The sequence below is a fragment of the Colius striatus genome, chromosome 3 (assembly GCF_028858725.1).
Source record: "Colius striatus isolate bColStr4 chromosome 3, bColStr4.1.hap1, whole genome shotgun sequence".
Classification (NCBI taxonomy): Eukaryota; Metazoa; Chordata; class Aves; order Coliiformes; family Coliidae; genus Colius; species Colius striatus.
In genome coordinates this window covers 71716973-71742661 of record NC_084761.1, presented here as the reverse complement: position 1 = coordinate 71742661, position 25689 = coordinate 71716973, and the positions used below count along the sequence as shown (strand labels likewise).

Genomic DNA, 25689 nt, shown 5'->3' with positions numbered 1-25689 from the left:
CAGTACAGCTATGTGTCCCTCTTCACAGTAAAACTTTGCTTAAAAAAATTGTTACTTTTATTAGTTGTTAAAAGTTCACATTTCCCAGTGAAAATCGCCTCAGAGGCTGGAAGCTTATATAGGATGGAAGGGCTCATAAATACAAGTTTCCTGTTTTTAACAAAAGCAAAGTAGTTTGATGAGAGATTACTTGCTAAGAGACAATGCAGTTATAAAAGACTGAACAGATGTTACACGTTTGGGTTTTTTCTTGTTAAAAAGAGACATTTCAGAACAACATAAAAACACACAATGCACATCAAATACACTGTGAACAGACCCACCCCTGCACCCCTCCTAACAAGTAATTATTTTCCTTGATTGCTAACAAAATCTCAAAGATCACTTCATTCCACTCCAGAAACTGCTAAACTCCAGAAGGAAGCACTGCTCTCTGCTGGCTGAGAAGAATGGTTAATCGAGAATATAACTACTACAACACGTACCAAAAGATAATTGAACATGGTCAAAGAAGAAAAAAAAAAACCCAAAAACAAAACAGAGAGGTGTCTTTAAGTAGTATTAAGTGTTTACTGTTTTCTAGAAATTTTTACTAGCTTAAAACAAAAGTAGTTGTGTTACAGTATTGTTAGCTGCACTTTGGCAGTGAATTTATGCCAGACTTAGTAGTAGACAAAGTGGTAACAGCAACAGTTTTTTGTAAAGGTTAGTTTAGCAATAAAAATTTAAAATCCAGAAAAAAGAGTTGACCTTAAATTTAATAACTTTTAGAAATTGCTGTGAATAATGGTAATAGTTATTTAGTTTCAAGCATCAATTAAATTATCCCCTCATGCAAAGCCTAAGTAGACAATTACTTCATCCAAAACTGGAGGCTACACACCAAAAAGACACTAATAAGTAATGCTGAAGAAGTTTCCAATGTATTATCTGATTTCATCTCTGCATGCTTAGATCCAAGTCACTTGAGAATTTGTCTGTACAGCATTATATTCCTTATCCTTTTAAAATAAACACAGCAGTTTCTACAATTGAGGGAAGTGTGTGACAGGGAGAAAATAGCAACTACAGAATGCAGGGAAAAAAATAACCCCAAACCAGAAATATACAATGAATACAGATCATCCCCCAAAAAATGAAACGCTGTTTAAACAATTGCCGGAATACAAAAATAGCTTCATAAAGCTTGAGTTTAAATTTCTATCCAAGAATTCAAAAAAGTCAAGCAGTTATATATTCTAAGAAAGGATCTAAAATATCTCCTGATATGTAAACCCTTGTGATAAGCTATTTCATTTGGTTTAAGAGATAAAACTGCCATATAATATTTCTCTTTTTTTGCTGATTGACAAAATGAGATATCCTTTATATGTCACTTTAAAAGGCAGTTTCCATGACTCACCTCATGCTGCCCAAGACACTCCCTGTTAAGGAGAGAAAAATCAGAGATTTAGCAAGGAACAGTACCTTTTACACAAAAATAATACAATCCATTTTTTTAAAATGTAAATTCAGAGAAGAAGAAAAAAAAAAAATCTATCTGTGCAGATCAATGTCTTCCCTTTTTTGACAGTTGTTTGGATTACTGTACTTTATGATGACAATCTTAAAATCAGTGTTTCAACTGTAATTATAGTTGTATATAAAATTAATCATTTTTCTTTTGGAAAATAATTTTATTTGCTTCCAAATATCTTCTCCTTTGTCTCTACTGCTGTATCACTGCATAGTAATCAGTTATTTCAGAGAAATATCTAGTCTACCCTTATGTTTACAGTTCTATCCTTTTTAGATATCTCCATTCCTAGGAGAGGAAAAAACTGCACACTGCTCAGAGCTGTGGAAGTATTAAATGGTGACTCATTCAAACACTGATCTCCTAAAAATTAAAAGTCCTTTGCTCCATTTATTTTGAGAAGTATCTTTTTCTTTTTACCTCCGATTTCCTATCTGTCATCTCCTTCCCAAGCATTACGTTGATTTCCCTACCAAAATCTTGTAAGGGAGAGTAATGAAAACATCACTAACATTAAAGCTAAGATACCTGTAAATCAGTTCCTACAAATTTTTGGAAGAGTACTTCCTTATAAATTCTCTAAAATGAAGCAACTACCGATATCTACAGTGTCTTTAGGACAGCAGGATACTAGCAAGAGCAATCCATCTTTCCACAAGCACAGTAACAAACAGATGTAGCACAGCCTGTTCTTTGTTCTACATAGCTTCATTATCTTATATCCAAGATAATCTTCCTATATCCAGCTAATTTGGCTTCTAGGACCTCTGCATTCCACTGTAGCATGCTACTGTTCCACTGCAAGGAGAAACTGCTCAACCAGCCCAATTGCCTTCTGCTGTGTAACCACTAAACCTGTGGATGAGAGATTTCCCATAGCAACTTTGCATCCAAATTGAGATGTAATGGTGTCAGATGAACTACTAAATGTATGAAAAAACGGCAGAACAACTGTGCTCAGAGGGCAGTGGCTAGTTACTTGTATCTACTTGGACATCTGTTACAGGTGTAATTCTTCAGTTTGGGACATATCTTCCCCCCCCAGTAAATTGGATGAGGCAAAGTGCACCAGTTTTTGAGACAACACTAATGGATGGTACAGTCAATGCATTTGTATTAGGTTTGTGTCGTGGGGTTTTGGGGCTACAGTGGTGGCCCCTGGAAGAAGCTGCCCAAAGTTCCCCCATCTCCAAGTCAGACCCACCTCTGGCCCAGGCTGGGCCAACCAGGCACATCTGCGATCACTATTTAAGAAGGGGAAATCTCCAGTGAGAGGAGAGGAAGCAGGATAGACCCACAGTGGAGAGATCTGGGGAGGATTGTCTCCTATAGGAGGGATCCCATGCTGAAGCAGGGGAGGAATGTACGGAGTCCTCCTCCATGAAGAAGCAGGAGTGGCAGAGAGACTGTGATAAACTGACTGCAATCCCCATACCCCCATACACTGCACTGCTGGCAGGGAGGGGGTAGAGATATCAGGAGTAGAGCTGAGCCTAGGAAGAGGGGAGGTGGGAGGGAGGTGTTTTAAAGACCTGGTTGTAGTTATTATCCTACTCTGGATTTTTTTAATAACAGCTTACATTGATTTTGTTTTTCTCTAAGTCAAGTCTGTTTGCCTGTGGCCATAATCAGTCAGAGATCCCTCCCTGCCCTTGTTTCAACCCACAAAGCCTTTGCACATCTTTCCTCCTCTTCATCCCCTCTCTGGGGAAGAAGTGAGTGAGTGACTGCATAGTTCCTGTTTGTGCTTAAACCATGCCAACATTTGAGGTCAGAGATGCCATTCAGAAGGATCTGAACAGACTGGAGGAACAGGCTGAGAGAAAATTCAGGAAATGCAGAGACAAAGCCCTGTGTCTGGGATTGACTAAATCCCAGCAACAGTGCAGGCTGGAAACTGACAAGCTGGGGATATAACAGTAGTGTCATGGTTTGACATGAAGCCATGTCTGCTAATGGGGAAGGGGCTGTAATGATGGCTCCTCTAAGAAGTTGCTTGAAACTCTCCAGCTCTGAGTTAGACCCACTTCTGTGTCTGAACCAATTAAGCACCTCCACAATCACCTTTTAAGAAGAAGAAGCTGGAAGAGGAGGGATGCTTCCTGTTCCTTTTTGTTCTGTCCTTTTTTTCCAGTTGGGGATGGTGCAAGGAGCTGGGAGAGAGAGAAGTGACCATCTGGACCCCAAGGTCAGTGAGGGAAGAGAGGAGGAGGTGTGCTGGAGCAGAGACTCCCCTGCACCCTGTGGAGAGGACTGGTGGAGCAGGGATTTTTTTGCACTTCATAAGAGACCTCATGCCAGGGGCTGTGACTACGGCCAGAGGAGTCTGTCCCCCACATGAGGGACCCCATATTCACAGAAGCTGTAGCTGTTGGGAAGAATCCACGCCAAAGAAGTTCATTAAAACTATGTCCAGAAGAGGTCAAGTCCTGTGGGAGGGACCCTGTATTTGCAGAAGCTGCAGCTGCTGGGAAGAACCCATGCCAGAGAAGTTAATTAAGGACTGTGTACCATGGGAGGGAACCCATGTTGGAGCAGGGGAAGAATGTGAGGAGTCATCATCCTCTGAGCAGAGAGAAGCAGCAGAGCCCATCTGTGAGAGACTGACCACATCCCCCACTCCCTGTACCCCTGAGCCATTGAGGGGGAGAGGAGGTAGAGATATCGGGAGCAGTGAGCTGGGCCCAGGAAGAAAGGAGGGATGGGGGAGGGAGATCTTAAAGTGCTGTTTGTCATTTTCTCATCATCCCACTCCCTTTTTGCTTTTATTCTGTTCTGTTTCTTGTAGAATAAACTTTCCTACTTTCCTCTCTAAGTCGAGTACCGGAGTGTTTTGCCCAGAACCATAATTGGCAGCGAGCCCTGCCTGCCCTTGTCTCAATCCACAACATCCTTGGTTATCTTTTTCCTCCCATCCCGCTGGGGCCTCCACTGTCCCTAAGGAGGGTGGATGTGGATGAGGGGCAGTGAGCAAGAAACTGTCATGGTGCTTCATTGCTGGCACAAGTAGTCTTTCAGCATTAAGGTCAAGTTCCTGAGAAGATGAAGCCAGGCTCCTTACTGAGGTTCACAGCACGAAGGCAGGAGACAACAATCCTACTCTCAAAGATACGTGGTGGTGGAAAAACCAAACAAAAAACCCCAGCGTTAAGTATAATGAAGTACTGAAAAAGGTAGACCAGACAGGTAGCAGAATCAATGTGCTTGAGGGTTTTCAAGGACTAGCCAGAGCAAGTTGGTCTGAATTCAGAATTGATCTGTTTTTAGCAGGAGGCTGGACTAGGTGACCCCAGTCCACGGTAGCTTCCACTGTCACTGGCTCTGTGAAATTAATATAGCAAATAATCTTCTAGAAAGTCCCTTTTAACTATTTACACAAACATAATAAATACATTCAAAATCTCTGATTGCTCATATTCAGAAGATACCAAATTATTAGAATAAAACATGATAGTATTGTAAAACCTCAGCCATGCACTGAGTTTCATCAGGCATCTACTCAAAACACTGAAAACAGACTGTCGATAACTACCCATTTCACCTTTTGGCAGTTTGGCTTTGAATTTTTAGCCCAAGCAACAGAAGTACCAAGCTCTCAGTTTTAAGCAAAAGTACAAACTATCATAGTATGATCCTTGACAAATTAAGTTCTAAACATATCCATGTAGAGAGTTAAATGGATATTTTTTTATAATCTTCATCTGTCTGCTTCTTGCTTCACAAAATGAGAACATAATATTTCCTCATTAAGGAGTTAGGTTGAAAAAACAAATAGGCACTAACACCTGTGAAGTATGCAAGGTTTAAAACAGTAAGAGACTACAACATAAAACCAGACCAAAACATCAGTATTTCCTTTTTCAGATAAATGTGGAATTCTGAGGTCTTATTCCACAATGTAAACAGAAGTTAATTTGATTAATTTGATTGACAATAAACTAAACATGAGCCACCAATTTGCCCTCGTGGCCAAGAAGGCCAATGGCATCCTGGGATGCATCAAGAAGAGTGTGGCCAGCAGGTCAAGGGAGGTTCTTCTCCCCCTTTACTCTGCCCTGGTGAGGCCTCATCTGGAGTCCTGTGTCCAGTTCTGGGCTCCTCAGCTCAAGAGGGACAGAGAACGTCTGGAGAGAGTCCAGCACAGGGCCATCAAGATGAATGGAACATCTTTCTTATGAGGAAAGGCTGCAGGAACTGGGGCTGTTTTGTCTGGAGGGAGACTGAGAGGAGATCTTATTAACATTTATAAATATCTAAAGGGTGGGTGTCAGGAAGTTGGGACATCCAGTTTTTCTATAGCAGCTAGCAACAGGACAAGGGGTAATGGGATGAAGCTGGAACACAAAAAGTTCCACTTAAACATAAGAAAAAACTATTTCACTGTGAGGGTGCCCAGAGGGGTTGTGGAGTCTCCTTCCTTGGAGGTCTTCAAGACCCGCCTGGGCATGTTCCTATGCAACCTGATCTAGGTGAACCTGCTTCTGAAGGGGGGTTGGACTAGATGATCTCTAAAGGTCCCTTCCAAGCCCTACCATTCTATGATTCTAAGTTCTATCAGAATGAAAAAGAATGGTGGAAAAAAAGACGTCATCATTTGGCTCTGCTCAAGATGCAAAACCTTCTGGACAAGTCTAAAACAGAAAGGAGACAAACAGATGGGATGAAGAGCATCTACCTGTTATTCATTAGTATATAATAACTGAACAACTGAGAAACAAAACAGAAGATCAATATGTAGAAAATTACGATCCCTTAAACCAAAAAAGATAGAAAGTACTATGGAAAAAGTTGTATGTCACTGAAGACAATCAAATTACAAAGGCTGCCTTTGCAATTTTCCTTTATTTTTTTTCATGGTGCATTGTGCAAAACATGTATTAGAAATAACCAATGCTTACTAACACTATGGGTCCTTTCATTCACTGAGCATACCCTATAAAAATGTCTAGTATACAACTACCAACGCTACCAGTTTTAGAATGGTGATCACTTTGGCTCATTACATCTGAAGAGAAAAATGGTTATTTTCATGTCCATCTCTACAACTACATATATATATATATATATATATATATAAAAATATATAAAATCTCTTTACATACCAAAAATTTATTTTATTTGCTTTGTTTGTGGATACTTACACTGGTATAGGAACCTCACAGGGAGGGCATGGTAATGCAGTTTGAATAAAAGCTGGCTCAGATGGCTGTTCCCAAGGACCTGCAGACTGATGCTGAGAGCAAAAGACAACACTAATTGAATACAGAACACAAATGGAACTATCTGCCCTACCATAAAAAAAACCTGTAACTCCCAAAGAGATCGTAGTTCTAACAAATTCACTTTCTAGTAATTAACTTTTTACTAATGGAAATCTCAACATTCCCTACACAGAAAAAATTACAAACTTCATCTGTAGCATGATTAGAGATAGGAAAATAAAGACTGGTGGCCCTATTGATAAAAATCAAGCACAAAGTCAAAAAAAAAACCAGTAAAATAATTCTAAGCATTTCATAAGAGTAAAATATTAAAATATCTCAATTGGGAAACAAGTTCAGTTATCATCATGAAGTGCAAATGCTATGTTTAAAGATGCCAAACAATTTCTCACTTGTGACTTATGAAAATTTTGATTTAGTAAGTGTGAGTTAAAATTTTTTGCTCTTGCATTAGAAGTCATTGCTTACATTTGAAATTAAATATTTGTAATACAACTCTAACAAAAATCTTACCATTTCCTGAGTAATTTTAACTGCTGAAAACTGAACATTCAATTATATATTACAAAATTAAGTAGATTGCAACAAACGAGCTAGAACCACTTGGTTTCTCGGTTAAGCATTATGTGTACCTCTGTGCTTGATTATTTATTTACTCTGAATTCCAAAAGACTTCAATATAACATCAAGATCAAACAACAGTTGCTCATTCTTCAGAACACAAATAACACACCATTTATTCACAATCTACTTACTAAGCTAGTTTGCTTCACAAGTGCTTCATCATGGCAGGAAACAGGGCACAAGTGACCACACGTTAATGTTTTCTGGCAGGACTGACGACATGGAGGACACCGGCCAAAGTGACAGTAGTGTTTCTCCTGGGTAGAGTGGTGACAGGTAGGTGGTCGACTGAGGTAAGATCCAAGAACAAATAAATATGACAGTAAGAAATAAGAAGTTAAAGTCACTGGACAATTACGCTCAAAATGCAAAGAACTGAGAGGAACAAACGATTTTTTAAACATTAGTTTACTTCTCACCTTTAGCAGTAGTTAATATTACAGTAAAGTTACACAGGAGTTCTAAATTGAAGTTGTGTTTGCATATTCAAACATCTGTTTCAATCCTAACTCTACTCTGTGTTAAGTTTCTAGGTAAACTGCCTTATGGAGCTATTTCAAAATGTACCAGATATGAATTGAAGAAGTGAGTAGAACTACAGAATTAGAAGCGCTCAGTGAGATAGAACCTCCCCCTTGAGAGCAGAAAGCTGCTCATGAAACTACAGCATCAAAGAGGTGTCTGATAGGAAGGATTATTGCTAATCTGTATCTTCATAGTCAAGAATACAGAAAACTGAAAAGTAGTATCTATAACTGTGTTCAAAGGAATAAATTTTGTCTCTTAAAGTTTTATTTTACTACTTTCTTTAGAGACATCTTGAACTCCACAGAAGAACTGAAAACACACACACTTCTATACTGACCTGCAGAGCTGTCTGCATTTGGGAGGTTTGATGGTGCGCTCTCTGCCACAGGGCACTTTAATGACAGTTTTTCCACAGTTGCATTTCACATCTACTGTTTCTGGACATGGATTACAACTACCTAAAAACAGATATATTAACAATATGATAATCTGAAGAAGCTACTGATTATAAACGATAACTAACACAACTTGGAATATGCAAGCGGTCTAATTGTCATCATCTGTTTGATCTCAGCAACACATGGCTGGTATTTTTTTTTCCTTTTTGCTTAGTGTCAAATCCCTCTTGCAAAATAATTTCATCATTCTTAAAGAAGAGTAATAATAATAATCCAAATAATTCCACAGTTGTTGACTGGTGTCAAGTTAGAAACAATCCCTTTCTCACATTTTAAAAAGAAGTCAACATTCCTGAAACCCAGTCATTTGAATCACACACCACTTAGAATCATAGAATGGCAGGCTTGGAAGGGACCTTTAGAGATCATCTAGTCCAATCCAACATTTGCTATTTATATTTCAGTCTTACTTATGAAGACGTGTCACCTTTCATCTGTATTCAAAAGATAAGAGACACTGAAAAACTGATACAATAAAGTTTTGCAGATTTTGTACGATACTAAAAAAATGCTCGGCCTTTGTATAATTAATGCTTTTTTTAAAAGATCCCACTCATTCATGAAGTTATTCATGCTATTAACCTGATACATTTTAAAGGCTGATTCCCCAGAAGGCTGTGCTGCCATTCAGCGGGATCTCAACCGGCTCGAGAATTGGGCAGAGAGGAACCTCATGAGGTTCAACAAGGACAAGTGCAGAGTCCTGCATCTGGGAAGGAACAACCCCCTGCACCAGTACAGGCTGGGGGTTGAACTGCTGAAGAGCAGCTCTGCAGAGAGAGACCTGGGAGTCCTGATTGACAATAAACTAAACATGAGCCAGCAATGTGCCCTTGTGGCCAAGAAGGCCAATGGCATCCTGGGATGCATCAAGAAGAGTGTGGCCAGCAGGTCGAGGGAGGTTCTTCTCCCCTTTACTCTGCCCTGGTGAGGCCTCATCTGGAGTCCTGTGTCCAGTTCTGGGCTCCTCAGCTCAAGAGGGACAGAGAACTTCTGGAGAGAGTCCAGCACAGGGCCATCAAGATGAATGGAACATCTTTCTTATGAGGAAAGGCTGCAGGAACTGGGGCTGTTTAGTCTGGAGGGAGACTGAGAGGAGAACTTATTAACATTTATAAATATCTAAATGGTGGGTGTCAGGAGGTTGGAACATCCCGTTTTCTATGGTAGCTAGCAACAGCTCAAGGGGTAATGGGATGAGGCTGGAACACAAAAAGTTCCACTTAAACATAAGAAAAAACTATTTCACTGTGAGGGTGAGGGAGCCCTGGCACAGGCTGCCCAGAGGGGTTGTGGAGTCTCCTTCCTTGGAGGTCTTCAAGACCCGCCTGGACATGTTCCTATGCGACCTAATCTAGGTGAACCTGCTTCTGCAGGGGGGTTGGAGTAGATGATCTCTAAAGGTCCCTTCCAAGCCCTACCATTCTATGATTCTATGAAAAGATAGATTAAATACTTGTTTTAATTTATAGCTCTCCCACACTATTTCTTCAAGTGTCAACTGCTGTTTATTATTGAGTCATTAATGGTAACAATATGAATCTGCTAAGAAAAAGCTAATTTAGACATGAGATATATCTGATATTCACAAAGTTCACTTTTTTTTCTTATAGGCACCGCTTTATTATTTCTATATTGCTGTTACTAGAAATCATTGTCACTTTTAGCTATGCCATAAGATGCAAGCAGTATCATGTATAATCAGCTATCCAATGTAGAAGTTTATTCTTTAATGAATCATTAGCTCTTTATAGTTTTCCAAGAATAATTTCATTCTATGATTTAGTTATCAACAAAACTTACGCAGAAAAACAACGTTACCAGTTTTCTTATGCCAGTATAAAAAAAAAAAAAAAGGTATTCCCAGGATTTGAGAGGGATATGTGGGAGAGAGAAGAAGGAAAGGAAAGAAGAGAAAGGGACCCAGTTATCAGGAAAATATCCCCACAATACTTTGTGGTGGCAAATTTAATAGCAGGTTAAGTGGGACAATGACTATATATATACCTGTCCTGTCCTCATAGGAATCATTGCTTCAAAAGTCAGATTGGCTGAATAAATTGAGAATTACTTCCAGAGTTGTTGCAACTTATAGTGCAGAACACTAAGGGAAATTACACAGGCTACTCAGCTGTTGTTTCAGCAGCGCAGCACCTTCTGTGGGGAAAACTGCTGAGAGGGCAGCCATTTTTTCAGTCATTCCAATTTAATCCCCTACCAAGCAAATGTCAAAGCAATTGCCCAGAATAAAAGCTGACAGGTAATTTTGATCATTTTCAGCATCATTTTAACCAAGGTCTTGATGATCTTAAAAGTGTTTTCCAACAGAAATGATTCTATGATTCTAAGGTCATGTCATGGTTTAGCAAGGAGCAGCTTTTGCTTGGTAACAGGGGGAGTGGGTTGCAGTGAAGACCTGGTAAAGAGTTTTTGGACCCTAACCCAGCTCCTGGGTTCACATCCACCTACAGCCCATCTGGGCCAAGTTGTACCCCTGCAACCCATGGAGGGCAAAGGCAGGACTGAGAGTTACCAGCAGCTCCATGTGAGTGAGCCCAGACGGGCGAGGGACTGTGTGGGGAGACGGCCATGGCCCAGGTCGTGTTGGAGAGCCTGCACGTCGCAGAGCAGCCCCACACAAGAGGCAAAAAGGAGCTGCCGCCTTTGGGACAAATGTGCGTCGGAGCAGCCCGTGCAGGTCTGCCGTGTGTGTGAGGTACCCCACGGACTTTCAGGGAAGACTGATGCAGAGCCCACCTTCCCTGAGGAGGGACAAATGGCAGAAGCTATTGGGAACAGACTGACTGAAACCCCTACTCCCTGCGTCCGTGGGCCGTTCTTGGGGGGATGAGGTAAAAACACCGGGATCAGGGCTCTGAGCCTGGGATGAGGGGAAGTGTGGCAAGAAGGCGTTCTTAGAGGGCTGGTCAGACTCTTCATTGTTGTACTACTCTGTGTTGTTTTATTTTGGTTATGTTTTGGGGTTTTAAGGTTATGTTTTAGTTGATGTTGCACTAAATTATTTTGTTTTCTTCCCCAAGCCGAGTGGCCTGGTCTGTTTTGTCCTGGACATTAAGCAGCAATTAAGCTCTCCCTGCCCTTTGGCAATTCTCAGTCTCTTTGGTACTTGAGGCTAATCCTGACCTTTTGTTCCCTGATGGGCCTAAACCATGACAGGTCAGAAATAGACTTTTTTGTCCTTCATATTGTCAGTAACAAGTCCTTATTTTCCCTTTTACAACTGAGACACCAATATCTATTCAAATTAAATCAATCTTTAAAAAAAAAATAAAGTCCACTTGTATCACATGTATTCTAAGATTTTAAAACCCTATCTGGACCCAATCAGCACCATCACTTCTCTATGTAGTTGGACTTAGTTATGCAGACTCAACAAACAGAATTATCTGGGGAAAAAAACAACAAGTTAAGCTATGGATTTTGAATTAAGCAGTTGGAAAGGACAGAGCATTTTCAGAGGAACCAAGCTAAGCACAACTACGAGATAAAAATTCAGGCTGTCATTATTTAAGTCCTTAAGCTATAAGTAGCAGTAAAAACCTTTCAAATACACTGCCCCCACAAAAAGCCCACATGCAACAAGGGAGAAAATTCATTAAGCACCACACAGAGCCATGCAAGCACAAAGTTTGTAAAAAAATGAACAATATTCCATCACTATGGGCATCCTTCACCTATTCTCACCTCTGTGGCAGCCTGAGGGGCATTTGTGATTTCTGCAGCCTAGAGTTCGCCCACAGACTTGATCACAAGGTGGACAGTTTCCAGAACAGCACTATTTAAAAAAAAAAAAAATATATACATATATACCCTTTATAACAGAAAACGTACACATTTCTGGTACAGATTTTCCTTCTATCATCTAATATTTTTGTAAAAGTTTTTCATGCAGCTTAGTCAAACTTCCTCATATTCATGCCAGGTATAGAAAGGAGGACATCTGTAAATTTGTTTTTAAAAATTCCAGTTATAAAACAACAAGAAAACACAAATCTGAAAGCATCATTCCAACCCTCTAAAAAGACACAGGGCTTCCAAAAAGTGCAAGAAAATTTTTAATGTTCAAATTCTTATAGATTTTAATCCAAAATAATTTCAGGATATTACACTACAATTTGTTCCACTTTTATACTATATGGACCTTGGCACAAAAATGTTGCTAACAACTCTTTCATTTGGAGTTTATTTTTCGTTTTTTTTTTAAATATCTTTTATCTTTGTAGTAAAGGTCAGATGGCTTTACAATCAGCTATCTACTTTCTGGTTTTATGCAAAGCTGAATCAGAACACAACACCACCACACTGGTTGATGACAGGCCAGGAGAGACTCTTATCTTTTCTATTAACATGAAAGGTATTCCTCCTTCTAAATTGTATAAGGAAGGATGGCAATTAGAGAAAGCTGGATTTTTTAGCATAAATTAAAGATTTACTTGTTTTGCTGCCTTTTCCCATAAAGTAAATTCACCCTAACACAAAAATATCTAACAATAAAACTGTATTTTTTCATGTCTCTGTGGTAAGAAGTCCAACTTTCATATTGTCTTAATTCACACATCACAGGCAACTTTCAGGCCTTCTTGAATCAATAAACTGAAAAGATAGGTCTGAGCTATCATTCACAGAATGAAACTGAATTGGTTTTTTTTTAAAATACCTCCCCAGAGGGTGACTAAATCCGTTTGTTGGGCAGCCTGTTACACTGTGACAACTCTTTTGGTGAAAAATTTTTTCCTAATACCCAATCTAAACCTCCCCAGGCAAAACTTGAGCTCATTTCATCTTGGTAGTTGGGAGAAGAGACTAACCCCCAGCTCCTTACAACTGCCTGAAGGGGAGTTGTAGGGAATGAAAAGGTCTCTTGTCAGTCTCCTCTTCTCCAGGCTAAACAATCTCCATTCTCTCAGCCGCTCCTCATTAGACTTGTGCTCCAGACCCTTCACCAGCTTCATTACCTGTCTCTGGACACACTCCAGCACCTCAATGTCCTTCGTGTAGTGAGAGGCCCAGAACTGAACACAGTATTCAAGGCACGGCCTCACCAGTGCTGACTACAGGGCATCACTTCCCCAGTCTTGCTGGTCGCTATTTCTAGTAAAAGTCAGGATTCTATTGGCCTTCTTGGCCACTTGGGCACACTGCCAGGTCATGTCACTTCTTTGACTCCAAATGAGAAGGGAAATAGAACTGAAATTTGCAATTGTTAGACCACTACTGTTTGCAGCGATGTGTATTAGAAGGTGAGGTAGAATGCTGTGTTGTCAAAAATAAGAGTACATCCCTTACAAAGTTATGACAGATTCCCAGCTTTTCCTATAAAGTAAGGAAATTCATGGATTTCACTACTTCAGAATGCATGAGTAACTACACAGGTACTTGAAAGCAAAACTGCCTTCTGGAATGGGAGCACTGTCAAAATCCCCTCACAGTTTTTAAAGCCACTGAGTTTTTCTTGGTGACGTGGTGTTCAGAGGATTCTAGTCCACTGCAAACTAATTCAAATGACACTGAAGAAAACTTTTTATACAATAAATCTGTTTTTCCACCTCGTGTTATGTGATTTATGTATAATATATTGCCTCTGAATGAATAAAGAAAATGTTGTATAAACAATATATTTGAGAAAGATACTTTCTGCACTCTTTAAGTCGAGCACTGGAGTCTGTTTTGCCTGGAACCGTAATTGGCTGCGAGCCCTCCTTACCCTTGTCTCAATCCACAACAACCTTGCTTATTTTTTTCATCCCATTTCGCCGGAGCCTCTGCCATCCTAACGAGGGTAGGGGTGGATGAGGGGCACCAAGTGAGAGACTGTCATGGTGCTTCTTTGCTAGCTGGGCCAAACCACAATAGACTCTTACCTTTCTTCTACATTGGTGCTTTTGGCAGTCACGAATTTTGGTACACTTTGTCTCACACAAATATGGCTTATGACATGGCATGCGTTTGGTGTGCTTTCCACAGCGACACTGCTTTTCAACTTCCTGGGCAAGAAGACAGATTAAAAAAAGGGTATTTTTTAATAAAAAAAAACAAAACAAAACCCAAACCAACCTCAAACCCAAAATGTACTACTAATATCTGCAAAAAAAAAGTTCCCAGGACAGTAACATTACAGTGCTCTGTCACAACAACAAGGATATCACATGCTCTAAGCAGATTACCTAGCTGTGCAATAACTACATGGTGACCTTGTGTCACCATTGTCAACATTGTGCTCTAGATGGCACCTGTTGCCATGGTTTCAAGGCAAAAAATGATGTCACTTCAAGGGAAACACTCAAGTGGGTAGTGCAAGATGTCAAGTCTAAATGCAAAACAAAGCCATACAAAAAAGTATGCACACTAAACTCCAACATACTATATTCATCTATCATGTACACAGATAATTTAAATAGGGGAGCAGGTTTATCTGACGCTCATCCCAGCTCTCATGCTCTAACCACTTTCATCATAGATTTTTGTAATCAAAACTAGTTCTGGAAGAAAAAAAACTGATAGCAGACAGAGCAATATCTTTATAGGTCAGACTACAGAAGCTTCATAGATTTAGAGTAGAGCAAAATACTACTTTCTTACTAATGAGGAAATAACGTCATGTTATAGCATCTCCGTTTCATTGACAATGAAATAGAGTAATAAGATAAAGCAGCAAGGAAACTAGAAGAGCTGGGGACAAAAACTGTCTTTTAAGGCATAATTAAAGCCAAAACAATATCCATGCCTCAATTCAGATACATAAAGCTCTACTATTAATTCATACTTCTTTTGGGGTGGGAGAGGAACAAGGAAAAAATATGTTGCTTTTAATGAACAGAAATTCATAGACTTCATTATAGATATGACTTCATTTTTCTTGCAGGCACATAGTGTTTAAAAACCCTAACAAAAAGTGGACCTTCTACAACAAGACTAACCTGCCTACATATTTCACAGGGACCTCGATGACAGCGCTGTGAACATTTATGGATGCCACATTCCAGAACTTTGTCACAACTATCGCCACAGGTGGGCACATCTTCTGTACAAGGCAATGTAAACTCTAGACAAAGAGAAAAGTACATGCAAACATTTAGACAGAAAGACAAAAATGAGTTCAGGTGACAATTCTCTCTCTTTTTAAAAAACTTCTATAGAATTTAATCACCAATTAAACCCCTGGTACTAAATAAAGCTCTGAAAGAATTAAGAAAAAAGTTAATATAAACTGTCAGAGTTCAACGTTTTAAGAGCTTTGTATGGACCCTGCCCTGCAGAATTAATCTAAACTACTGGCTGTCAAAGCCTGGATGACTTTTTTTTTTACAATGTTTGTTGAGGTTTTTTTTTTAATAAGAACAATAAATTTAAAAAGTAGCTTACTTGATTTTTCACATGGACAGGACCTTTTCCCAGAACGAGGACAGTCTCCACAGGGACCAGCATGACAAACTTTTTCACATGTGTGGTTACCACAAGGCAAACGTTTCCCACACACCTATAAAACCCAGAGAAACCAAGTGAAAGCAATGTAACAGAACTACAAAACAAGATAAAACAACCCAAGGGAAAAAATTAAGGGCAAGAGACATCTGGATGAAATTTAACTTTCTCCGAGTTTTGTTAACAAATCTCATATTCACTAAGCTTGCCAAATAAAATTGATCACCCCTGCAGTGATCCTGACTGGAAGACCACTGTATACCAAGCAGTTAGCGGTTCATCCAACAGTTAACCCAAGTACTCTCAGGCTTGTGCTGTGCTGCAGGAACAGCTTGGCCTTCAGGCCTGTGTTGTGCTGCACATATTCCTTGGTCACAAGATCTTGTATCCTTGGATACAAGATACTGCTATGATATGTATCGTAGCAGTGGAGATTGGAGGCAGCTCCCACTTGGTAGCAGTGATTATGCCACCTGCATGTCCATGCCTTTATCTACAAGCACAGAAAGAAGTTCTAACGTGATTATTCTTTCTGTTTGACAGTAGGAATGATTAACAGAGTTGCTTTCTCGTAACAAAATCCTCTAAAAGCTTCAGTAAGCAAAATCTTTTCTACAGATGGTGTCTGCACTGCATGCTACACATGGATCAGAGGCCCATTCAACACTGCACAACTTTGGGTTCCCAGCACCTATAGTGTATACTATTATTTCTATTATACTCCCTTTCTCTGTAGTGTGAACTGAAATAAATCACATCTTAATTGATTCTTTACAGAGGCTGAGTTGCTTTCTTACTTGGACTGTAAGGACCAAGAACCTCCTGGTGTAATCTCCCTTAGAATCACTGAATCATAGAATGGTAGGGGCTGGAAGGGACCTTTAGAGATCACCTAGTCCAAACCTCCTGCAGAAGCAGGTTCACCTAGATCAGGTCACATAGGAATATGTCCAGGCAGGTCTTGAAGACCTCCAAGGAAGGAGATGCCACTACCCCTCTGGGCAGTCTGTGCCAGGGCTCCCTCACCCTCACGGTGAAACAGTTTTTCTTATATTTAAATGGAACTTTTTGTGTTCCAGCTTCATCCCATTACTCCTTGTCCTGTTGCTAGATGCCATAGAAAAATGGGATGCCCCAACCTCCTGACACCCATCATTTAGATATTTGTAAATATTAATAAGATCCCTCCCTCAGTCTTCTCTTTTCTAGACTAAACAGCCCTTCTGCCATTTAATTTTTTTAACTGTTTTTTTTTTTTACAGTCTGTCAAACCATATCCTTGGTCGCAAGACTGATCTGCAAATATTCTTCAAAGAGTGAACAACAAAGCTTTCATTCTGTTATAGTCAGTAAAAGTAAATAAGCGTGAAACTCGTATCTCCTAAGCTGTAGTTTCATGCTTATTTTTGAAGACAGCAACTAAATTTCAACCTCAAGTACAAGAAAACAGAATATACAAAGTAAAATTCACTGCTGGCTTAGCCCTAGTGCAATTTCAGAACAGAAACATTTTAACTACTGTAAAAAATGAACTGGGCCACCAAGTAGAACACTGCTGCTTACATTTTTGATTGCACTTTCAAAACCTAATAAAATTATTTTCTTACCAAATGACTTTTTCCAATCCTTAATACAGTGAGTAATAAAATTTTATAAAGATGAGAAATAAGCTAAAAAAGACAGCTTCAACATACCTGATCACACTGCCACTGAGGACTTGCACAAAGTCTTTCTGCTGTCTGTCTTCCACAGATGCACCGTTGTTTACTGACTCGTGGACAAGGCTGACAATCTCCTGTACGTAATTGCAAAGTGACGTTGAGAGTATGAACTGCGAAAAAATTATACATCTTAACAGTTAAAGCAACTACTCATCTGAGGTTTAAGAAGGGAGGTCTACCTGCGTGACAGGAATTCTCACAAGCGTGCTGTCCACACAGCAATGTCCGTCCACAGGGCAGGCGACACGACCATTCCTTGGCACTGCACCTTCGGGGCACTGGTTTAGCTTTCTTACAGTGACAGGTTATTGTCACCATCTTTGGGCAAGGTGGACATGGTCCTAAGTAAAGACAAAAGAATGCCTCACTAACAGCCCTTCAGCAAATACAACCTTAACTACGTTGCTTTACTCAGAATTTAACAGTTAGCTGACTTTAAGTAAAACTGAGTGTAACGGCTACATAAACATAGGTCACACACTCAAGAGATACAATGGATTTACCTGGATGACAAAGCAGCAAACATTTATGACCACAAGAAGGTTTGAATTCCCTTTCACATATCTGACCACAGGAGTGAGGTACCAGCCACGGGTCCACTGTTGGATTTTCCACTTTTCCACAGTAACAGTAATACCTACTGGGAGTTTCAGACCGTTTGTATTCAAACCTACATTTTGGACTATAACAAGGAAAAAGGGAGTAAAATAACAAGCAATTTCTTTTTTAAAAAAGTAAAGTAGTTTTAATCATTTTTTTCCCCCAAGATTGTTGCCAGGCTACCAATTAACATTTTTACAAATATTGTAACAAATAACAACACAATTAAATTTATAACATACAATAAAGGTCTTGCTATATGTCAGATTTTAAAATATTAAAATATTATTATTAGTCTAGAGAATTGTCCTATGACTGCAATCTTTTTTTCTAAGAATATGTACAAAAATACTCCAAGCATACAGAATAATTTTCATGTCAGGTAACACCAAAGGAGAGTATGCAACAGTTAACTCACTTAAACAGAAACAATCGAAAAATCAAAAAGATATTAAAACACTTTTTTTTTTTAACCAAGAGCAATTTACAAGCTACACTAAAATTTAGCAATGGTATAAAAGCTATTCAGAAGAATTAAAATTTTATCTGAAAGACTTTAGATTCTATCAGTTCAGTATCTTAGATATTATAAGATGCGTTCCTGTGTGACCTGATCGAGGTGAACCTGCTTTAGCAGGGGGCTGGACTAGATGATCTCTAGAAGTCCCTTCCAACTCCTATCATTCTTTGACTCTGTGAAGACACACACATTTATGTGTTATGCTTGATGGTGTCAGATATTAAAACCCACATTATTCCTAAAGGTAGACAGGCAAGAAAGGTCTAGAACTTGTTAGTGCCACAGGCCCTAAAGGCTGCAAGTCATGGACGAGAAACACAAGAGAAGGTAGGAGAAACACAGCAGCTCCCATTTCTGACTAGACTGGGAAAAGACAGACAAGGAGCTGCTCCTCAGAGAAGAATAAAAGCCTTGAAAGACCAAGGTACTCTTTTTTTATAAAACAAAACGTCGATTTGTCCCTATATAATACATTATAGGCAATAAGACATTTCTCCACAGTGACTGAACAGTTTTATCATGTGCTTAAATGTTAAATAAAATACCATTCACCTTGACATTTTTTCATTATAAACATTGTGCTTAGGCACAAAACTAGTTTGTAGTAAAAAAAGTATTATCAACTTCAGGTGCTGCCAGTCAAAAATTTCTACCTTATTTCCTAAGCAAACCTGCTCCCTGAGATACCACATTAATACAGCGTTTGAATCCACCAGGCATTTGAACCAAATGTGACAGAGGATTTTGCTACCAGCAAAGAGGATATTGCTACCAGCTCCCACATAAAAGTAGGTGAACAGATAAAGCATAGAACAAACATGCACTTTGACTGAACTTTCAGACACAAAGCTATTGAAAAAGTAAGCACTATTATTCATGCAACCACAGTATTACCTCCTTCTTTATACAGTCTGATATAATACCGCAACATTGGCTTTGATGCTCGAGTTAGAGACTAAAAAAACTCCTCTCTCTAAATCTTACTATAACTCCTTATTTATTTAATGGTATCAAATATAAAAGTGATAGAGAAATATGTAAAACCATCTACAAATAAATATTAGAATTCGAGACAGATAAGTTACTTTCTCACAGGTTAAAACCAATTTGATGCAGCAGGTTTTAACATCACTGTGAAATATTCCTGAATTATATTCACAAAAATATTAAGACACTTCAGAAAAGCAACAGAAGAGTCAGTCTTCCAAACTTCTTTTTTGGTGTGCATGTCATTTACAAGAACCAAGCTGTTCTAAAGTAATTCCAGTTCACAAATGTTCCACAGTAAAGCATCTTTGTAAATGCACCATGAAGAGCTCACCATGGCCAGGGATAATCTTTCTTCCCAAAATCATCATCTGTCAAAGGAGAAGACACAAGGAAAAGGCTGTCCTTAGCCCACTTCTGGATACACACCAGGTGAAATATACAAAAGCATCCACAGCAGCTCCAGACCTAAAAAACAGATAGAAGTGACAAACGCCCTGTATTAGGTTTCCTTTTGTGTCAGATGATTAAAAACTGTAATATCTGAAGAAATATAGGCTTCCTAGTTTTCCATTTTAAAATTGGGTTTCCTAGATTATACAGGTTTCATAGATTACACCTATTCTAATAGAGTCTTGCTGTTACAGATTCATACCTTTAACTTTTTTTCCTGCTGCTTTGGTTAAGTTTTTACTAAAGCTTATAGACACCAAAATACTCATATGATCAGAAATGTTGATTTAAACACACCTTTCGAAGTTATATAGTGCAAGCTTATGCCCAATGCAGGATTATTGCCAGTTTATCTCAGTTAACTGACAGCTTTGTCTAGCAAAGTTGAAAAAATCTGAAAGATGGGCACTCCACTGTCATCCTGGGCAACTTGCTCCAAGTGTCATACAACCTTCCTAGTAGTCAATCTGCACCTTCCAGTTTGTGTCATTGCCCCTTATAACACCACCTGTCACCACAAAGACAATTTTGGCTTTAGCTGCCTTCACAACTCCAAGTAGACAGGCAGCAATCATACTATCCTTTAGTCTCTTATCTGTCAGACTAAACAAGCCCAGCTCTTCCTCCTCCTCTCTCCCTGTCACATACCCTATGTCTCTAGATACCTTGGTAGGGAAAGTACCCCCCCCCCCCCCTTCCAAACTTAAAGATTTACATACAATGCCAGTAGGAAAAAGACTGGATTACAAAGTGTGGATTTCAACGTTGTGTCTTTTGTGCGTAGATGAAGAGAAGTATAAAATTGAAGAGAGTTAAAAGGAAGTGTGCTTAAGAGAGTTGATTTTGCCAGTATTCTGTCTCCTTTACTAAACCTTTACGTTCTTGTTCCCAGTGTGCTTCTCTTTGTCGTTACTGGAGTGAAATCACAATCCTTTGCTATCTTTTGCTTAGAATTGCGGCTGAAAAGTAATTTAAATAACAGCTTGCAGTGTCATGACTTCAGTGCTTACAACATATTAATGTCTTAAATTGTCAGCTTAGAATGACTGTAACAATTTGGTATTTGAAATACAGTAAAAAAATTTAAATAACTTATCACATTGTTATAAAATTATACTGTGAAAACAAGAATTTCCCAATTAACTCATAGAGGACAAAGTTAATGACATAAGTTTCTAAAAGAACGGGAACTAGTTTTCTAAAAATTAAGATAAACAGGAGACATTAAGCAAACAAATGCACCTGGATGAAAGATTATATATTCAAGGTAACTAACAAACCACGGAGCTCCAGTTGCCGAATCATCTCACTTCTGCTAAGACCAACTCTACCAAGAAATGCAGAACTTGAAAATCAAGCTAAGCGTATACGTCACTATCTGAAAAAATATGGATTAATGTTAAGAATTTATATAAAACATATGCATTTCTTTCTAAAAATAGGCCAGTTTCATTGGCTACTTGTAGTCCATGTACATTCAGCATAAGAAGCTAAAGATTTTCTGCGTTTTAATTCTTTTCATGTTAAACATACAGTTGCAAACATCTATTTGATCCAAGTAACTGTAACAGAAACAGGGTTGAGCCTGCCGATGTCAATAAACAAAGTGAGGAAGACCTGTACTGAAATCTCTCCTGTGAAAAATGGATCTATATGGAATAACACAACCTTCTCAGACACATCATCCTTCTTTCACTTGACCAGCATTTAGAGCAGCAAAGTTTATCTGAGCTCCTCTGATATAAATCTAACAATAGTATTTCCCAATTTCCTAGTATTTCTTGCTTTGGTGTCTGCTGAAGCATAGCTTATTGAACAGACCATTACAAGCAATGGCCTTCAAGCACTTCAGTTTCCACCTGCTACTCCCGAAAATTAAACAATAACTATTTTACATTACGATAACAAATATATATAAAAAAATCCACATTCTGATTCCAAGCTACATCTATTAAAGCATTTAATTCTTCAAGTGTTTGACAAATTCAGATACTGAATGTTGCATTTAGTACTCTTATTTTAAAATTATCAATCTCAGGGATTACCTTTATAATATAATTAAACACAAGTTATTCAGACGGTTATATTTGTTTTATTCTAAAAGACTACTGTAAAATACTTACAGCTTGGTTCCTTTTAACTGAGGCAATGCAGATCAGACATGTCATAGCTCCCGACTGAAAAGCATCATTCAGATACTGTCTTGTACGTTCCAGTTCACTTGCATCTCCATCTTTAATGTACAAAGATTTTTTAAGTTATTGGTAATGTTTGATCAGCTATTCTGTATGTGTGGAGACTGCTGTAAAAGTATGTATTTTTGTTCTCTGTATAAGGGCCAGTCACACATTATTACAAAACCACATTATTACAAGTACTTAAGGCAGTTTCAAAAGTATACCATACATTCTGCATAAAAAGGCAAGAAGTAATGTCAGCATGAGTTGCTGGGAACAAACATTTTTAATAAAAGACATCAGATTAAAGTGCTTTCCCCCTCCACTTATGGAAAAATTCTAATACATGGGGAATAATACATCATTGTTCATGTTTTCATACCCAGATAAAAGTCAATGAAAGAAAAAAATATTACCAGTTTGACTGGTGTAAACGGTAAATGTTTTGGCCAAAATCTTTCCTTGTTTTACTTCAGCATCTTCATCATCATCTTCAGATGAGGAGCTAAACTGGTCTTCAACTAGCTTTTTTGCTGCAGCCTGATTAGCCTTCTTAATTTCATCAAATTTCTTCTGCGCAGATAATTCTATTAAGAGAAAAGATTCATGGTGATTAATATCGTAACAGTTAACCATAACATCACATTCAGTTCTATGTCCTTTCAAATCCCCTTGTCTTTAAAGAACTTGCAGATTTTGTGTTTTTACGGGCAATATGTTGCTACATTTTCAACACTACATAAGAAGTGATAAATTATATTTCCTTCTTTACTGTGTATTATCCGTAAAATTCATAGTAGGAATTATGTCTGCCAATTACCGCTGACAAATCCAACCATAGTAGAATATATGCATCTATAACTTTGCTTTATGAAAAGGATACTTTAAAAACACCACACAGGGACATCCCAAAAAAACCACAACTTTCACAGCATGAGAAAGAAAAAAAAAAAGAACCCAAAACAAAACAAGCAACTCTTGACAAAAGCCATTGTTATAATTTGCTGATACACTACAGGACCTCTACTAGCATTTAGCACTTTTTAAATTATGACTTTTATTGCTCTGCTTCCATTCAAAAAGTCTTTATTGCAATACTGGATTCACGCTACTTGATAGCCAGCAACATTAAAAGTGATAAGCTATTTAAACGTAGCTTTTTTTAAAGTTATTCCATGTGCAAGAGAGGATCATTCTCACAGGGAGGAAACAAAGTTACGTAACTTTGCAGAGATCATAATAAATCAAAGTGTCTTTACAATAACATTCCACAGACATAAAGGTCTTTGGCAGATCACAGGTCATAAGTACCTCCCATTTCTTTGTATTACGCTATTGCATCCAATATATTTACTAGGGTTCCATCAAGCTCAGATTTACAGTTTTTCTTAAATAACTATGCTTCCAGTTAAAAGAGCTCAGTGTTAGCTACTTCTCTACCTGCCAAGTATCTTGTGAGTATTAACTTGCACTGACAGAAAACCCGGGCAGTGGGAAGCCTGCACCTTTCCCAGAGGCAGGCAGTGTGTCATACTGACCACGGCACCTAACATTTGTCCCTAGCGAGCAGCACTCTCCGGAATATTTCCAATCGTACCGAAAATAGCTGCTTCATCCATTACTTCTTTACTCTTATTACTTCTTCATACTTTACTCCTCCGCTCGAAGGGCACTGGCTGTACACCCCGAGGTGGACGCACTCCCTGAGCCCCCAGTGACAGCCCGAGGCCTCCGCGTTTCTAGCAAGAAAGTACTTGAAAGGAGGAGATGGCATATGGCACAACGCCGGCGCCCCCGCCCGCCTCCTCTCCCCACGACGCCGGGGAGAGCCCCGACCAGGGCATTTGTAGGGGCTCCTCAAGGCCTGGCTGGACACAGTCTCACAGTTTGCTCCCCCGCGCGGGGTCCCGCAGCCCCCAGCCGCGACGGGGGAAAGACGAGGGCACGACACTCACCACTGGACCCCGTGGCCGCAGCGCATGCACGGCCGCGGGCCTTCGGGGCCGGGACAGCTGCCCCAGCACGGGCGGCGAGCCCGTCCTCGGGCCTGCTGCGGCCCCGGCCCCGGCCGCCCTGGCGCCACGGCGCCTCCATTCCTCCCCAGCCAGTGAGCTAAAGGACGGCGGAGAGAGCGAGGCCGACGCCTCGTCACAACCGCAGCGGAAGCCGCCTCGCGGCGAGCGAGCTCTCCCGCCCGGCCCAGCCCGGCCCCTCGGCCCGGAAGCGGCGGTGGAGGCGGCAGAGACACGCGGAGCTCCCGCGGCAGCGCGCCTACAGTTCCCAGCGTCCCCCGCGCGGGCGGCCGCCAGTGGCGCGGGGGGGGCTCCAGCACCCGGCGTGCACCGCGCGAGCGCCCGGCCTGGGCCCGCCCCTGCCCGGTCAGAGCCGTGCGTGCTGATACCCAGCCAAGGGCTCTGATTTGCTCAATGGCTGCTTTTCCCTGCTTCTGTAGCCGCAGTATCAGCGGCCTCAGCTATCTTACATCATCATTCTTGTGGGAAAAGACCCGTAAGATCATCGAGTCCAACCACTAACCTTACACTGCCAAGCCCACCACGGGGGTTTGGACTAGATGATATCTAAAGGTCCCTTCCAACCCCTACCATTCTATGATTCTATAAACCATGTCCCTCAGCACCTCATCTACAGAGGCTTTAAAATACCTCTGATGCCTTGAACAAAGGCTGAAAGATGGAATAAATCCATTATACCTGATACAGTAGTCATGTGTTCTGACCACTAGTATGCACAAATAGTTGTGAGACTCAAACCTCGAGCTTTGCAACTGCAACTAGCAAAAGCCAATTACTTTGCAATTTTAACTAGCAAGCGCCAATTAACCAAAAAGAAGACACAAACTGTATGCCACACTGTGCATGCTTCAAAGGAAAGTTCAGCCAAAGAACATCAGACGACAATTACCAGAGGATCCCAAAGATCCTTATAGACTACCAGAGACTCTCACAGAAGACCCTGACAGACTCAAGGTGCACACTTAATAGAGATGCAAATATTATAACTAGTTCCACGAAATATCATGAGTATGTATACGGATTCCAGGAAAACCTATGCATATGTGTGCAACAGGGCAATATAAGCTTCTCCTGTGGAAACTTGTAGTATGCCCATAAGGAGGAGCTATTCCCCATGCATTCAGCACAGCAAATAAAGAATGCTTGCTTTCTAAAATTCCAGAACAAGTTTTACAGAGTCTTTGTTCTGCCGACTGATGGTAACACCTCCAGGGATGGTGGTGACTCCACCACTTTTCTGGGCAGCCTGTTTCCATGCTTCAAATTCTTTTCTTGAAGAAATGTTGCTGAATTTCCAATTTAAGCCTTCCCTCCTGCAACTTGATACCATTTCCTCTTGTCCTATCACTTGTTACTTGGCAGAAGGGACCTACTCATCTCACTACAACCTCCTTCCAGGGAGCGATA

The 25689-nt window shown here is 39.9% G+C and overlaps 1 protein-coding gene across 2 annotated transcripts in view; it reads right to left on the bottom strand.

The window, feature by feature from the left end:
- NFXL1 (nuclear transcription factor, X-box binding like 1) overlaps positions 1-24441 on the bottom strand; it is a 50917-nt gene extending 26476 nt beyond the window's left edge. The window contains exons 1-15 of one of the 2 annotated variants that reach the window (XM_061993726.1): positions 24205-24441; positions 22666-22836; positions 22196-22305; positions 19954-20087; positions 18016-18194; positions 17692-17853; positions 17486-17586; positions 15732-15846; positions 15287-15411; positions 14231-14353; positions 12054-12144; positions 8228-8348; positions 7494-7650; positions 6658-6749; positions 1403-1424 (exon numbers count right to left, since the gene is read on the bottom strand). In XM_061993726.1, the coding sequence (XP_061849710.1) occupies positions 1403-1424; positions 6658-6749; positions 7494-7650; positions 8228-8348; positions 12054-12144; positions 14231-14353; positions 15287-15411; positions 15732-15846; positions 17486-17586; positions 17692-17853; positions 18016-18194; positions 19954-20087; positions 22196-22305; positions 22666-22836; positions 24205-24343 (1842 nt within the window). In that variant the 5' untranslated portion in view covers positions 24344-24441. The other variant, XM_061993727.1, reaches the window with a different exon arrangement.
- Between the last annotated feature and the right edge of the window lie 1248 nt (positions 24442-25689).